General features: G+C 30.4%; 1 protein-coding gene across 1 annotated transcript in view; it reads left to right on the top strand.

Annotated features, from left to right (window-relative positions):
- LOC111637877 (low-density lipoprotein receptor-related protein 6-like) overlaps positions 1 to 5,948 on the top strand; it is a 55,360-nt gene extending 49,412 nt beyond the window's left edge. The window contains exons 19-20 of the mRNA XM_023383470.1: positions 2,218 to 2,415; positions 3,615 to 5,948. Of these exons, the coding sequence (XP_023239238.1) occupies positions 2,218 to 2,415; positions 3,615 to 5,019 (1,603 nt within the window). The 3' untranslated portion in view covers positions 5,020 to 5,948. The remainder of the gene's footprint in view (positions 1 to 2,217; positions 2,416 to 3,614) is intronic.
- Positions 5,949 to 16,614: the final 10,666 nt, after the last annotated feature.

The raw sequence follows: 16,614 nt of genomic DNA, 5'->3' as shown, positions 1-16,614 counted from the left end.
GCAAAAAGTTTGTATAATACTGTGTATGTTATTGTAAGGAAAAAATTGTAAAAAATCCAGGATAAAATATATTTTTTAAAACAAATTGTAAAAATGACAAAATATTAAAGACTTATACAAATAACAGTACAGTAGAGCATTGATTATCTGAATCAATTGGAGACTGGGGTTGTTCAGAAAATCAATTTTTCGGATAATCAATTATGTACGAAGAAATATATTAACCTATCCCATGTTGAAATTCGTTCAAATCCTGGCACGTCCTTAAGTACCCTCTCACGGTCACGCCAGTGCTGACAGCTAAAACACGCACACCAACAAAAATAATATTGGAGTAGCCCAAGACATAACTAAAGATTGCTGTACCACAGCACTAGCAGAAATTTAAATTTGCCAACTGGAAAGCTTTTGGTTAATTGACGTTTCGGTTATCAACATTCAGATAATCGATGCTCTATGGTATTCTTGTAGTCATCCATGCTGCACAAGAATACTGTTATTCATATAAGTCTTTAATATTTTGTAATTTTTACAATTTGTTTTTAAAAAGAAATGTGTATGTTATATTTATAAATTATCAAAAAAATGCTTTTTTTAACATAAAAGTTTGTAGTGATGGGGAAGAAGATTAACTATAGTATAAAAATTTTCCATATTTATTAATATACCAGCAGATGAGCCCGGCGTTGCCAGGCTCATCAAAACAAAAACAAAGATTAAGATAATTAGATTATTTCGTCCTTCTATTCTAGTAGCCTGGGATGCCCCTGGTGGGCATTCTAGCAGCAACAGTGTCATTCAGTGGTATAAATAATAAATTCCTATTACAAATAAAAATATTATTATCCTGAATTTCTCATGGTGTATCCTGCTAAAATGCAGCCAAAAATGCAAAAAAACTGCATCAAATAATAATATACTGAATTTATTGTTAATTTAAATAATAGTGAGGGGCACCCCTAGTGGCCATTTTTGGCATACAGTGACAGAAAGAAAGAATCTGGTTTTTCAGCTTTATATAGTTAGATTGTATTGTATTTATCATACACATTAAAACCATGCAAACAAAGAAAAAACATTATTGAAGTGATTACAAATAAGGCAGCTTCTGAATCTTCTATCATTTTCATAAAGACATGTTTTCATCATAAAAGATTCATTCAGTTGATTAGGATAATACATGCTTTTGTGACAATGCCGAAGGGTTCCCCCCTCTATGCTTCGGCACCACAGGACCAAAGGGTCGACATTGCGTCGGTGAAGACGGCAATGACAAATTTATCACGACCGACACCACTGTCTTCTGGGTAGACACAGAGACCGTTACGTTCAAATTTATGCGCGAGCAGTTGCGTATGTGGACTCTTAGTTCCGAGATGGAGGTGTAAAGAGAGAATCAGAGGAATTACACTCTACAAATTGTCTATACATAATGCCTGTTTATTGTGCTCTTTAAGCTCTATACAATCGACTCAGTTAACATATCTACTTCCTTCCCGATTACCTGTATTTATGAGAGAGAGTTCACATTTAATTCGCGTGAGGATAAATACCTTGATATAAGTTGGAAAATAGTCGTTTAGTCCTCGAGTCTCTATGTGGCACAAAGTTCTTTTGAACGTTGATACTTCTTTAGGCAGTGATTCTCCCGAACGGCGGCGATTAGAACAGTTCCGGGTAGCGGCTAATCCGTTCACGTAAATCCACAGTTCACACCAAACTCCGGAGACTGACTCTTACGCATCGACCACTCCTTTTTATAAAGGGGGTCGTCTTTGGGTTTTTCCCACTGCCTCCGTCCAATAGTTGTTTTCTTTCATCTTTTTGTAGATTCCGGGTGACACATTGGATGTATCATCCTCAACACGGAATTAAGTTTGTGGGAAAAAAGTTTTATGTTCTTTTTAAATATCGGTTTGCTGTTTATTTCTCTAAACTGTTCCTCGAAAAAAAATATTTAACAATTTATTCCACTAAATTCGGCTCTCACACTTTAATCTAAACAAAAGTATTGTATTGACATAACTCATTTTTATATATTCAACATTATCTTTATTAAATTATACTTTTTCATCATTTTTTCAATTCATAAAAACTCTTTGGCATGATACATATGAGGTCTGCATAATTATTTTCTAAACATGTATATTAATTCTATGTTTGTGTTTGTCTTGTATATTTTATATTACAGTGTAATATTAGAATAATTTTTTCCAGGTTAATATTTTGGACAAATTTGATGCATCCTCCTAGAATTGAAAAATCAAGTTTAGATGGTTTAAATAAACAAATTATAATCAAAGATGGATTGACTCAGCCTGGAGCCTTAGCTGTAGATATAATAAATAATCTTATATTTTGGTCAGATCTGAATGCTAAAACAATTGAAACAGCTGATCTCGATGGCTCTAAAAGGTATAATTTTATTATTATTATTATTATTATTATTATTGATTTGGTATATATAAAATCCAAGTTTGATGTAATTCAGTAGTACATGTCGAAGTAATACAAATTGAACATTCGGTTGATTCCTAGCTAATATATACAATTAGAAATTGAATATTTAAAATTATCCTTTCTCATTTATGATCTTTATTGACAACAAGGAGTTTGAATGACATAAAAGTAATCATTTGATTATTGTATCCTGCAAAAATTATTAGCAAAGATATTTCAAATTATTATTGTAAATTCTGTAAAGCAATAATTAATTAGAATCATTACATTACTCAATTTTATGGGAATTTTATTCAGTTATGCAATGTGTAGGAAAATATAAAATATATTTCTTTGATTAAACTTTGGGATTCAAATAAATTGTGGGGAATGAAGATGCTGTTAAAAATAAACCTAAGGTTGAAACACATGAGTAACATATTGAAGTACTATAGAGTAGAAAAGCACTTTAGAGTGATAGGTAAGAAATTTAACTAAAATTCTATCTTTTCAAATTGTTTAGTGTAGGACAAGGCTTTCTATTCCAAGGTTCACAGGAACATTTTCTGAAATAAGATTTTAAATATTGTTGAATTTTGAATGTGGGAAAGTCACAATTAAGTTCATAAGTTGAATCTTATCAGCCTAAAAATAGTTTAGGAAAACTCAAATTTGAGATGTTGAGTAGTATGGTAGTCAAGACCCTGATTCCAACAACAGCAACAAGCATATAATCTGATTCAGTGTCTTCCAATTTAGTTGTTAACTAAGAAAATCATACTATTAGGTTAAGTATTTCAAATGTAGCTGAACCCATAAATACAATCAATAAATGGATTTGATAGTTCTGAAAATGTACAAATAATTAAGGTATCTCTTTCAATTTTTACCTAATCATCTCCTGATGCAAGATGATAAGCATCAGCCTCAAAAAACCCTGGGACTTAAAATAAACCAAGAATACATGTTTTAAAAATAAACTCTCCTGTAGTTTAATTGAGGAACTATGTATATAAATTAAAGTTCAATATAGATAAAAGTATAAAATAAACATTCATTCTTATAATAAGATTAAGATGATTTTTTAACACAGCCAGAAATGTGTATACATTCAAATTTCTTAATATATTAAAAAGGATTTAAAATTTAAGTTAGTGTTTTATTCTTATTTTCAGACAAATCATTGTAACAGGAAGCCTTTTTCAACCTGTGTCATTGACTGTTTTAGGAGATTATCTTTATTGGATTGATAAGGATCAACAAATTATTGAAAGAGTTAATAAGTTAAATGGTAAAAATCAGCATAAATTTCAATACAGACCTTCACATCTTACAGATATAGTGGCTGTTTCTCCTTTAGAAGGAAACAGTAGTCATCCTTGTTTTGTTAATAATGGTGGTTGTTCACATTTGTGTATTATGAATGATAAAGGTGAAAAATATTGTTCCTGTCCCATTGATCTCATCCTTGAGAAAAATGAAAAAACATGTATAAATCCACCTGTATGTGGTCCCGATCAATTTAGATGTCAGTCGGGAAAAATGAGTTGCATTCCAGAAGCTTGGAGATGTGATGGTTTTGTGGAATGTGACGACATGTTGGATGAACTAAACTGTACTGAATGCAAATCTAATCAATACAAGTGCAAAAATGATAAATGTATTGATCCAAAACTAGTGTGTGATGGAGTTCCTAATTGCCCAAATGGAGAAGATGAAGCATGTTGCCAGAAAGATCAATACTATTGTGCTGCACTTAAAAAATGTATCAGTTTGACCATCATATGCCAGACGGAAGAATGTTCAGAGAGCTTGGATGAAGCTTCATTGCATTGCAAACAAGTAGTAGGATTGATGAAAATGGAAACGAGTTTTGAAATAAAAGCAAATTATACAATTGGAATTGTAGTAGCTGTGCTTGTCTTAATAGTTCTTGCAATATGGGCATATTTTTGCAAACGAAAAACCCAGGACTTTGATAATAATGATGATACTACAGAGATAAATATGAGTAATAAACCTCTTACTGTTCAACATAAATCTCAGGCTCAAAATTCACAATCTGTTATTATCCCAATTAATTTTGGCAATAATAATAGTTCTAATAATATTTGTATGGGACACTTGCCAAACAGTTGTCAGATGTATGATCAAAATCATGTGGTAGGAGGCTCTTCCACTAGTTCTATGGATACTCCATATCCTCAAGAAACACTTAACCCTCCTCCCAGTCCAGTAACTGTTTTATCTCAGTGTACCGAATATTGCTGTTCTTCACATACGAGACCATCATTGAGATCGTACAAGTATCAACGTGCATATCAACCTCCACCTCCTCCAACTCCCTGCAGCACAGACGTCTGCGATGACAGCGAACCATATTCTTATAGACAATTATATTATAATATCAGATTAGAATCATCATATGATTCTGATCCTTATCCTCCACCTCCCACACCAAGAAGTCATTACTTTTCTGATGATAATTGTGGAACGTGTCCTCCTTCTCCTTCAACAGTCAGAAGCTTCTATAATCCTTTACCCCCGCCACCGTCTCCTGTTCCAGAATCGGACAGTTAGCAAGAAACATGTACAAAGTGTACAGATCATTTTTATCATTGGGTCACATCAGTATTAATAGGAGTATTGTTCCTTTAACAAATTTCTGCCACAAACTTTATCTGACCAGCTGAAAAAAATTGCCATATTTCATTGTTAAGTATACATTTTCATCAGATAATGCCACAAACATTTTTTATGATCAATATTTCTTTTGACATCTAAATACTTCATTAATCATGTAAGATTTGGATTTTTGGAAGAATTCATTTTTAAAATAGAATTTATATAATAAGCAAAACTGAAGTTGGCCACATTTGTATAATTTCTAACCTATTAATATCTTTTCCAAATCATCCAAGATAGCAACATAGATTTTATATATCATAATTTATTTTATATAACTATAACCAGACAAATCTGATACTCTTCCGACCAAAGCACGATTTTGATAAGTGTAAAGTGTTTTATACGCCCTCGGTATAAATTTTTGAAATAATATATTTTTATAGGAAAACATTTCTAAACAAATCATACGGACAAAAATCTAGTAATTTTTTTATATTTGTCATTTCGTACAGAAGCATACTAAATCATTTATTTGATATAATATAGCTGTAACATATTTGAAACTAATTTTGAAATTACAGTAAAGATGGAAAAATTCCTAGTTTGCATGCTTAAACTGATGCAGTATATTAAGAGTTGTTTTTTAATCTTCATTACCATAGTATTTACAAATTTTGGTCAGTTATATTTCTGTCATGCATTCTCCCAATTTGAAATTCAAAATCTGCTTTCAGAATAATTTTACTTATGTATGATGAATACTATGTAAAAATGTCTTATAGGCATTATTTTTTATGTTTTGTGCCAAATATCATCTTAAAATTTTAAATCCCAGTTGTTTCTTTGTATATGTATTAAACTTTAGTACATTAAATGGTTTTGTTAATATATTGTTTTGGTATATTGCTAAAATTACATACATAAAATTCTTATTGTTATGCATTCTTAACAGAGCAAAACTTTATTTGATTTTCAAGGTTTAAATACAAAAGTTATTTTTGTGTAATTTTCAAAACTTAATCTGTCAGTCAGTCAAACCTTTAAATAGTGCTAATGAATTTTTCTAAGAAAGTTTCTTTTACAAGTAGAGAATTCTTCAGTATCTGTAAATATTGCATTGTAAATGACATGAAAATTAACTCTTAAACTTATCTTACTAAATCATATACAGTAATTACATTCTTATTGAGCGTATCCAAAATCTCAGCTCGTAGCCAGCACCTCTGTTCAAAATCTCAAATTGCTTCCAGTTGCTGCCAGCAAACTGTAAGTGTCTTTTTTTTTTCGGTACTGGATAAGCTAGTAAACAAGATGGCAGCCACCATAAGGCTCTTAAGAGCTCTATTTTGCATTGACAATTTTGAATTTAATTTATTTGTTGATGAATAAACCCAAATAAATAACATATTCTATTAATGTACTAACCGAATATTAAATATACTAGTATTTTTACCTAAAACATCACATAATTTTTTTAGTTGTTAAAGTGTAATCTTAGGATTGATTTAATTATTTAAAACTCCTATGGAAATTTAAAATATCTTTATCTCTATTTCTCTTTTCAAAATTTTTATTTTTCATTAATTTGTTCTAAATAAAGAAGTTCAAAAATCATTTAACATAATGTGGAAGTCCACACCATTTGCCATTTTTATTGTTTTTCTTTCCTAAAATTCCTAGCAGTCAGTGTTTGTTCTCTCTAGAAAATGCCAGCAGTCACGTCACTTCTGGCAGCATCTCGCTGGATTGATGCTGAGATTTTGAATACGCCCATAGTGTGATCTCCCTCAGGTTAGTACCATACTTGATTTTGGTGTCAATTTCTGAAGCAAACAAGTCGTGTAAAGTTTTCACAAACACCCATAACTTGTTTCTTTATAAATTTTTACACACTACCCATATTGAAAATATTAGTGTGAGAATTCAGACTCCTGTGTAAATTTTCACACATCGGTAAATTTTTATTTTTATCATTATTTCTTTTTTTCCCCCTCATTGAAGTAAAGGCTAGACACTTTTGACCTATAAGTGTATTGCATCACTTCGAAAGGTGACCTTAGCAACGTCTTAGAAGTTCTTCCCTCTCAGCAGGAACTTATTCAGTTCTACTTTCGATACAACATACAAATAAGTAGCCAATTAGCAAGAACCGTCACCTGTTATGTGATAGAGGGGAGCAAAGATGATTTTGAATTTGAGGGGGGAAAAAAATTGGGATGTACATGTTGGCATCTATTTTGTTTAATATCTCAGGATGGGTTAATGATTTAAAAAATAAATTTGGCATGGTGGCTTGTGTATAAAGGACATTTGCTACTATTAAATTTTGATAGTTAAAAGTCGAGGGGGTGGGGAGAGAGATGATGATCACATGCCATATCTTGAATGGGTAGGACTTTAATTAATGAATGTTTTACTTGTTTGTTAGTATTTATAACTTATTTTTTTTTTTATATATAAAACTCATTAAATGGCTCCCGTACAATTTTATTTATTTATTATGATTAATAATATAAATGTTATTTTTTAAAAATAAAATCTCTCCATAACTGGGAAAATTATGGGAAACTCACCATATATACTTTATCCCAATTTTTTTTTACCTTTTTCTTATTGCAGATTGGTAAAATTATGGATAATTTTACATGGACCAATAATTATATACAACTACAAATTATGCTTATCTAGAGTTTACATAACAAAGTATGTACAGTAACTCTAGATTACTGTTTAAATGTCACCTGTAATCAACTGCACCAGCTTTTCAGTACAGTCAAATATTTCTCTGAAGACTGGTGAAATTTTTCGCAGACCAGCAGTTGAAAAACACTACACTAAATGATAGTGTGAATAAAGACATTATATATCAATACAAAAGTATTCATTGCAACATTAACTTGCCAATAAGTGTTCATGAACCATTTAAAAATAGATATGTCTAGATTTATTCTCTTAAATTTATATTATCTTTAACTTTCTACTAGTGTCAACTTCCTGTTCCAATGCATAAGTCATTTATTGTTCAGCAGATCCACATTGCTATGTAACACCTACAAATTGAAACACCTTTGCTCAATTAAAATTATTCACCTCTCCTGAACACAACGCATGTGGCCATCATATTTCAGTAAATTGCTTGTGTGGATAAGCCTTGCTGCAAATCTTTATTGACCAAAGGGACAAAGTACATTTTTTGAATGTTTTTGAGAAAACTGAAGTTAAAAATTCTGAGCAACATAAGTTTTTCAAAACATATATTGGGTTGTTCGGAAAGTAAATTCGTTTTTTTACCACTAGACGGATTAGTGGTATTTTTCCCACCATTTTCATTCTAAACCATATTATCATTATATATTTTGACAGCTAGCATTTTATGGCTTATTTGTAAAAAATTTTGTTTGATTTCCTGCAATTGTTTATTTTTTGTGTCCCATCAAATATGGAAGATCGAAAGCAGCATCTTTGGCATATTTTGTTTTTTTATTACCAAAAAAATAAAAATGCTGTTCAAGCAAGAAAAAAATCGTGTGACATGTATAGTGATGTGTTGACAGAACGACAGTGCCCAAACTGGTTTACAAAATTTTGTTCTCGCAATTTCAGTATTGAAGATGCACCACATTATGGATGGCCAATTGAAGCCAATGAAAACAAAATAAAAGTACGATTGAAGCAAACTGCGGAATAACAACACGTGAAATCACTAAGAGGTTAAATTTGTCAAATTGAACTGTTTATGAGTACTTGAAACAAATTGGTTTCGTTTCAAAGTGCGATATATGAATTCCACAAGTTCTTAAAGAGAAATGCTCTATTTGGTGGGATATTAATGAAATTTTTTTTGGAGCTTTTACCAGACAATTTAACAATTGATTCGAAAGTGTACTGCATTCGAGTAAACAAATTGCATAATATCATCAAACAGAAAAAGCCAGCCAGAATTGATAAAAATAAAAAAGCTGTAGTGTTTTACCACAATAATGTCAAATTTCACACAAGTTTGGTAACTGTCAGAAACTGTTATAACTTAGATGGGACATGCTATCACACCAACCATATTCGCCAGATTGAGCACGCTCAGATTATTACTTGTTCCTGTCTGTACAATTTTTTTTAACTGTAAGACATTTACGTGAAATGACAATGTCAAAAATCACTTGGATCGGTTTTTTGTAAGCAACGATCAAAACTTTTATGAATGTGAAATCGTGTTACTACCAGAAACGATGACAACAGGTATTTGACCAAAATGGTCAATATATAATTCAATAAAATATTTATTTATCATAAGAATATTGCGTTTTTTTTCCACGGAAAAAAAACGAACTTACTTTCCGAACAACTCAATATTACATTGTACATAAATTACATCTCCCCCTCTTGTCCCAGTTTGTCTTAAGTTTCTGTAACCCTCTCCCCTCTTCAGACTGCCTTAAAACCTATATCATTTTATGAGTGCTAGATTAGTTAACTAATGATTTTTTGAATTTTTTTTATCGGAGCAATTCTGAAAATAAATTTTTAATTAAAGAAAGAAAATGCACATTTTTGAATATGAATGAATAGCTACTGTATAATCCATGTAATTGTAAATTATGTAAAACCCCAATTATCTGAGGTAATGTGGGCCTTGAAAAAAAGAATGGCCACAGCCATTTAAAATTAAAGACTATGAATATAAAAAGTTTATATGACATTATTTTTAAGCCTCTATATGTTAGTGAATTTAATTACATATATAAGAATTTTTGTATCATTATTATATAGCTAATACACATTGCATTATTGCACTTACATTTTAATACGACTAGTTTTTCTCACATTGAAGTTAAATGATAAAAGCTAACAGAAACAAATCACTTTGTAAAGTTTCTTTTACAAAACTATAAGAAATAGTTTATAAGAAAAGTAGTGCATTCACTTACAGATTTGCTTGATATGATGCAGAACCTTGAATAATCAGGGTTCTACTGTATTTTATGTAAAAAAAAACATATTGATTTTTTGGAAAAAGCTCTCAAAACATGAACCAGTGATCTTACAAATAAGTCACTTGAAATTTTTAATTCTGATTTTCTTTTAAATGTTTCAGAAGCACACTTTGTCTCTTTGCAGGCAAATGAAAGTATCAGATTTTATGAAAAAAAAAGTAGAGAAAAATCAAGATGTTGCCGGTACTTTAGATTAAGGTCAACAGGAAAGCTCAGATGATATTTTGCTGAAAACAAAATGTCCTTGTTTAATGGTGTTCAGCACTGAAGAAAAAAATTGATATTAATGTGCAATAATTTTGAATGTGATTGTTAGTTAATTACTGATTACTTTAACAAACAATTTCTCTGAAAAAAAATGATTTACTTCTGCTAACTATTGGAACCTAACCCTATGTTTTGTATTAGTCCTTTGTTTTGTATAGCATGAATTTGCATAACACTGACTTTTAGAACTTAACTACTATGTTATATGTACACTGTAGGCCTACTTATTTTGTCATGAACACTGCTTAAAAACTTTTTTCTGGGCTTAGTGGCAATATTTGCTGCAAATTATTTCCTCACTTCTGAATTTTCCATAAAAAGTAATGCTAAATCACTTAGTCTCCATTTTAGGCATGCATTGAACACCTAAAATAATTTTGGCTATTGCAATTAATGTGAGGCTGTGTGCCCTGTACAATTGCATAGATTGCACAAGTAGTAGTCATATGATAGTTTTAAACATCAAGTAGTGTTGTGTATTTTATGTAGCAAAACTGGATATCAGATAGTCTTACTAACTGACACCACCTGGTAGATTGGATAAGGTGGCACAACATAAGGGTAATAAATCGAACATCTGCATAAATAGAGGCTTTAGAGGCTGGGTTTTCCTAGACATGTGAAGAAATTTCAGAAAACTCCACACAGTCAGCCCATTGAGCAGGAGCAAAACTTTTCTATTTAAAAATAACATTTGTTTAATACAACTGATTAAATAATTTTTTGGCTAAGCATAATCCACACAAAAAGTAATAATCTGAAGAATTAGAATGATAAATCAATACAACAATCTAGATTTTAAAAAATTTATTCCAACATAAATTGTTAAGGTTGTTAATATAATACATTATAAAGTTTTAAGATTAAAAAAAATTTTTTTTTTTTATAACAGTTACAAACACATATTATTCCTTTAATATATTTAATATTGCCATATTTATTTTTATATTTTATTAGATTTCATAAATCAAAACTTATTTTATAAAATGCAAAGCAAATTCAATTTTTATACTCACAAGGGTTCCAAAATTTTGAAATACAACTAGTTCTATTCAAGAGAGAATTGAATGCTGATTCCAAACATACCCTTGTTTATCTCAATATCCTCCAATTTTCAAGATATTGGTAGTTCTTTGTTCTTCCTGATTTTGTTTGTTTTTGTAATGTAAGCATGGTACATTGTAATTGCAGAGACTGCTTTCCTCTCAGCATGACTTAGGGCTAGTACACATTAGGCATTGGGCATTGTGTTAAACGCACGTTAGCAGCGTACACACCGCGCATTTAGCTCAGCGTTCAACAACTGTTCAACACTGGCTCAGTTTGAAAATGGACATGAAAGTAATTTCTTGTGTGTGCCTCCTCCATCGTCGCTATAAAAAACAATGGCAAAGGCAAAGAGAATTTTGGATGCACCCAATATTACGAGATAGACTGACGCACGGAATGTTTGTGATGTTGTATCCAAAACTAAGACAATATGAACCCAAGTTTTTTAATTATTTTAAAATGTCTATAAAATCATTTGACGATGGCTGGTCTCTTTTGGATTTCATCAATAAATAGATCAGTATCGAAATGATCGTTCTCCATTTCGGCCAATGAGTGTCCACTCTACCCGAAAGCGTGCAATCGAATGTACAACAAAATGGCAGTACATGGTATCTCAAAGCATGTGGCTGACGCCTGCAAAACACGCATTCTAACCAAAATCTATCAATGCGCATTTGATGCGTGCTTGGCCAGAAGTGCACATTTAAGTGTGTATACCTATGCGGAACTCTTGGTTCTTTAAAGTGCGCATTTCCAAAGCATGCGTTTCAAAACACCTAATGTGTACACAGTCTTATTAAAAAGTTTTAGAGACTATAATATTATTTTATACAATAAAAATGCAAAACAAAGGAAGAATTGAGTGTATTCCAATCACAAAAACGTTACAGTATATAAAATATGTAGTATTTGTATGTAAAGTGTAGTCAACATTTTTATTTATTTATTTTAAATATTTAGACTTATTTCTGGAATCTCTCAGAAAAAGCTACCTTTACAGAGGACATGAAGTTTTTTTGTCTTTCTATGCATGCAACATAAACTTTAACTGCCAATATCTCAAATTAAGGAGGTATTGATGTAAACGAAAACATTTTTGGAATCATAATTCAGTTTTCTATTAAATATAACTGATCTGATTTCAAAGTTTGGGGTCACAGTACAAGCCTTTTCATTGTCAGTATAAAAAGTACTTTTTGTCTGGCTTTTTTAATATCACTTTTTATTAAGTCAACATATTTATTTACAATTAATTTTAATCTAATTTCTTTGGGTTAGTATAGCTTACCATTCAGCATTCTTAAGCCAGGTATACATAAACATCATACATAGTTGTATTGCTATTATTTTTTTGTAGTTGTGTATGTATTCACAATGGGATCTTGATATAAACACCATACGAGTTTTTGGTACAGTTGAAAAATATTCCATTTACAATTTGAAAACACTGACTAAAGTCATATCATCAAATTATTTCATAAGCCTTCTAAACTATTGGTAGTACTACAAAGCAAAATTATGTTTGTAATATTTGTATAAACAATTAGTTTTACTGTACCTGAAAAATGTTATCATTGTGTACTAATAGGTAATATAGATTAAACTGGTTAATGTTACTTTTAATATTATAGTAATCTTAAATATTTTAGAGATATGAAACAACAATATTGAATACGTAACAGTTTATATACATAATTTATAAGTGGTACAAAACTGTGATATTATTATTGTGATACATATACAGTATACTATTCAAATACAAAATTATAAATATAATAAACTTCAGTTTTATTTACAGTCATACCCCGATTTACGCAAACCCGGAGTTACGCGATTTTCAAATCTCGTCAATTCGTCTTTTGTTTGAGCGCCACGCAACTCTTGATTATTCACTCCCCCCACACTATCGTTCAGCTTAATTTAATGTTCGGACGTGTCGCGCAGAATCAACGCATAACTACAATTTATTTTGTGTAATTTATTTCTGTTTGTTATATCTACAGAGACTTGAGAGTCTCTATGTGGCAATTTCTTGTAACCATGAACGAACCAAAAGGCGAGATAAGATTAACGAGAACATTTATTAGCTTACATACATCCGACTTGGATTTTACACAAAAGGCATCTGCAATCGTGAACAATTGACGAAAAAAGTATACATTTATCAGATAATAAACAAAGACTCATTTTGTAAACAATTTACCTTTTGTATATACAACTGACAAGATTACCTTTCAAATTATAAACAGACTCGATCCCAAGCGGTCTTTTGATCGTCGGACATACAAAAGAAATGAACAGATGGCGCCTAAATTAAGCGCGGTTTACAATAACGAATACGATTAATCTTAACACTCTACTATGTCATCCAAACGAAGTAGAACTGATTCTTCTGCATCAAAGAAGAAAAGAAAAACTTTATCTTTGGAATGTAAAGTTAACATTATTAAAGACTTCGATACAAAAATGAAAATTTGTGAATTGGCAAAGAAGTTTGATCTACCGGAATCGAGTCAGAACAATTATAAAAGATAAAGAAAAAATTCTCGAAGCTGTAAAAAATGCTCAATCTTTAAATTCAAGCATCATTCGTAAACGTCACGGTATTATCGCTGAGATGGAAACAATGTTAAAATTATGGTGTGATAATCAAGTAAATGTGAAAAATTGTATAATAATATAATTTGTTATATGTATGTATTATCTAAGATTTTATTAAACATTTTTTTTCTAAATTATTGTATTCTTTAGTCTCCGGTCCCAATTAAAAATAATTTGTATGTATTTATATGCAAAATTATACCCCGACTTACGCGAATTCGACTTATGCGGTTATCGCTCGGTCCCACCTATCGCGTAAGTCCGGGGTATGACTGTATTTTTTTGCTGCTAATACATATTTTGCCATTATTTGTGTACATAAATTACAAGGTATGGGCCAAAAGTTTCTGGCCTAACTATATTTTAGATGTTATATATATAAAACAATGATGTCATTTTTCAATATAGTCTTTTTGTAGTTCAACACACTTATTACATCTTGGAATTAGCATTTCAATACCCTTCAAAAAGAGTCCACAGTTTTGTATGCAAAATGCTCAAACTGCCTCCTGCAACTGCAACTCTTCTTCACTTTTTCAAAGGTGTTTTTTGAGTTTCAGAAACAGATGATAATCAGTAGGAGCCAGGTCAGGACTGTAAGGTGGATGGTCAAGCTCCTTGAACCCACACTCCTTCACAGCAGCCTTGGCAATGGCAGCTTTATGCACTGGTGCATCAAGTCTAACTAAAATGAATGTTTCCAATTAACTTATGCAAATTGACAGGAAAAACTATTTTATTGGTCCATAGGCAGATGGTACTATCTGATAATATCATTATTTTATTCCTATCATGTTTAAAATATAATTAGGCTAGAAACTTTTGGCACCTCCATGCATTAATTAATAATCATCATTTGATTAATAATTTTTCTATATAAATTGATGGTAAAATAAATATAAATTAGCAGGAAAAAATTAAATAAAACTGAAGTTTATTATATTTACATTTTTGTATTCAAAAAATCTCAACACAACTTTTTCTAAAGAAACCATTTTGGGGGTATCTTCTTCATTTAAGCTCTGGCAAATAAAGTTAGGCAAAATCAGAAATCCCAAGCTTCTCCATCAATAGCACTAATAAGTGTTACTTATTTTGATCTGATGAACAAACAGTTATACTGTTAAATCATCTCCCTCATTAAAACTGTCCAGATGCCTGATTAGTTACATTGTTTTCTCTCCTATATTATTTAGAATTGAAATTGATATCAGAAAGTGAAAATTTCAGAAGATTAGATTACCTTTATTGCCAATGCACATTTGCATTAAATAATGTCATTTTTCTTAATAATAATGAGACACTCATTTTAAAAAGAACAAGAACAGGACGGATGTTTTTAGTCCAAGCTTGACAAAGTTATATATGTTAAGATATGGATAATAATTAGTTTCCCTTTATATATGTACTGTGCAAAACAGTTGTTTATGTTATGTCATTGTAATTCCACTGGCAGATCCAGAGACAAATGTTAACAAGAATGATGCAAAATTCACCCTCGGCAAATTCAAATTATGAAATTTCTTAATTCATTCCAATGTATTACAAAATTTAAAAGATATGACAAATAATAAAAATTTTACTGTAAACAACACACAATATTTTATAATTATTCAAATATTAGTTGTATAGATATTGTGTTTAGAAACATAACGTGCCTACTTTGTTCTCTGTAATTTGTTTGTTCAGTTATTTTATACCTCCAAGTAAGAAACTTTCTGATATAAATACTAAAAACATTACACCTAATAAAGATCAATCATTTAAAGAGAAATATAAATCATAAAAATATTTATTTGAATTTTACAAAGCATCTATAAATTTTTACAATTACAGAAAACTGCAGTGATACAAGCTATAAATTTTTCTTGCATGTATGTTATTTGACTTGTGCAAGACATGCAATATATTTAAAGTTTTGGAGTAAATGTATAAGCTTTTATGGCCCTGATGATTTTCATTTATAAGCTTCTGACAAATTTTGATCCATAGCAAAGGCTCCACTAAGTGATCAAAACTCTCACTATCATCCATCTTTCCATGAGTTACCATGTACTGTACATTATACTTTAATTTTATTAAACAAATTTCAAATTATTCGTTGAAAAAGATTTCCTAATGTGTTTAATGTCTTAACAATAACTATATATATTTGTAACTATAATAAATGATAAAATCAATTGATTATATAAGTTTCAATTTTTCAAATGTGAAAATTAATAATTAATATTAACAAAACAGGAATGCTTGATTTATTATTCAGATAAAAAAAAATAAATTGAATAATTTAAAGTGGTCATTACAGTATAAGCAAGTCAGATATAATATTTAACATTTACTGTCTGTTAAAACTGTCTTGTCTGTGAAACTTTACATTGCTGAGATTGTATTCTATTGACATATATGGGGCCAGAACAGTCAGATTAAGGAGATTGCCAGATTATACAAAGTTCAGACATTTTGATGAGTTAACAATTTAAATATAATAAAAATGTGATGTAATGAATACAGTTAAGAGCAAAAATGAATTGCACAACATGAAGTCAACTGTTAAATTAATGATGCAACAAAATGCAAGTTGGACTACTGATCAAAACATTCAAGCACAGTGCCATCCAGTAATAGATGGTACTGT

The sequence above is a fragment of the Centruroides sculpturatus genome, unplaced genomic scaffold, assembly GCF_000671375.1.
Source record: "Centruroides sculpturatus isolate CEXI.00-Female unplaced genomic scaffold, Cexi_2.0 scaffold1039, whole genome shotgun sequence".
NCBI classification, from domain to species: domain Eukaryota; kingdom Metazoa; phylum Arthropoda; class Arachnida; order Scorpiones; family Buthidae; genus Centruroides; species Centruroides sculpturatus.
This window is presented reverse-complemented; position numbering and strand designations above follow the sequence as displayed.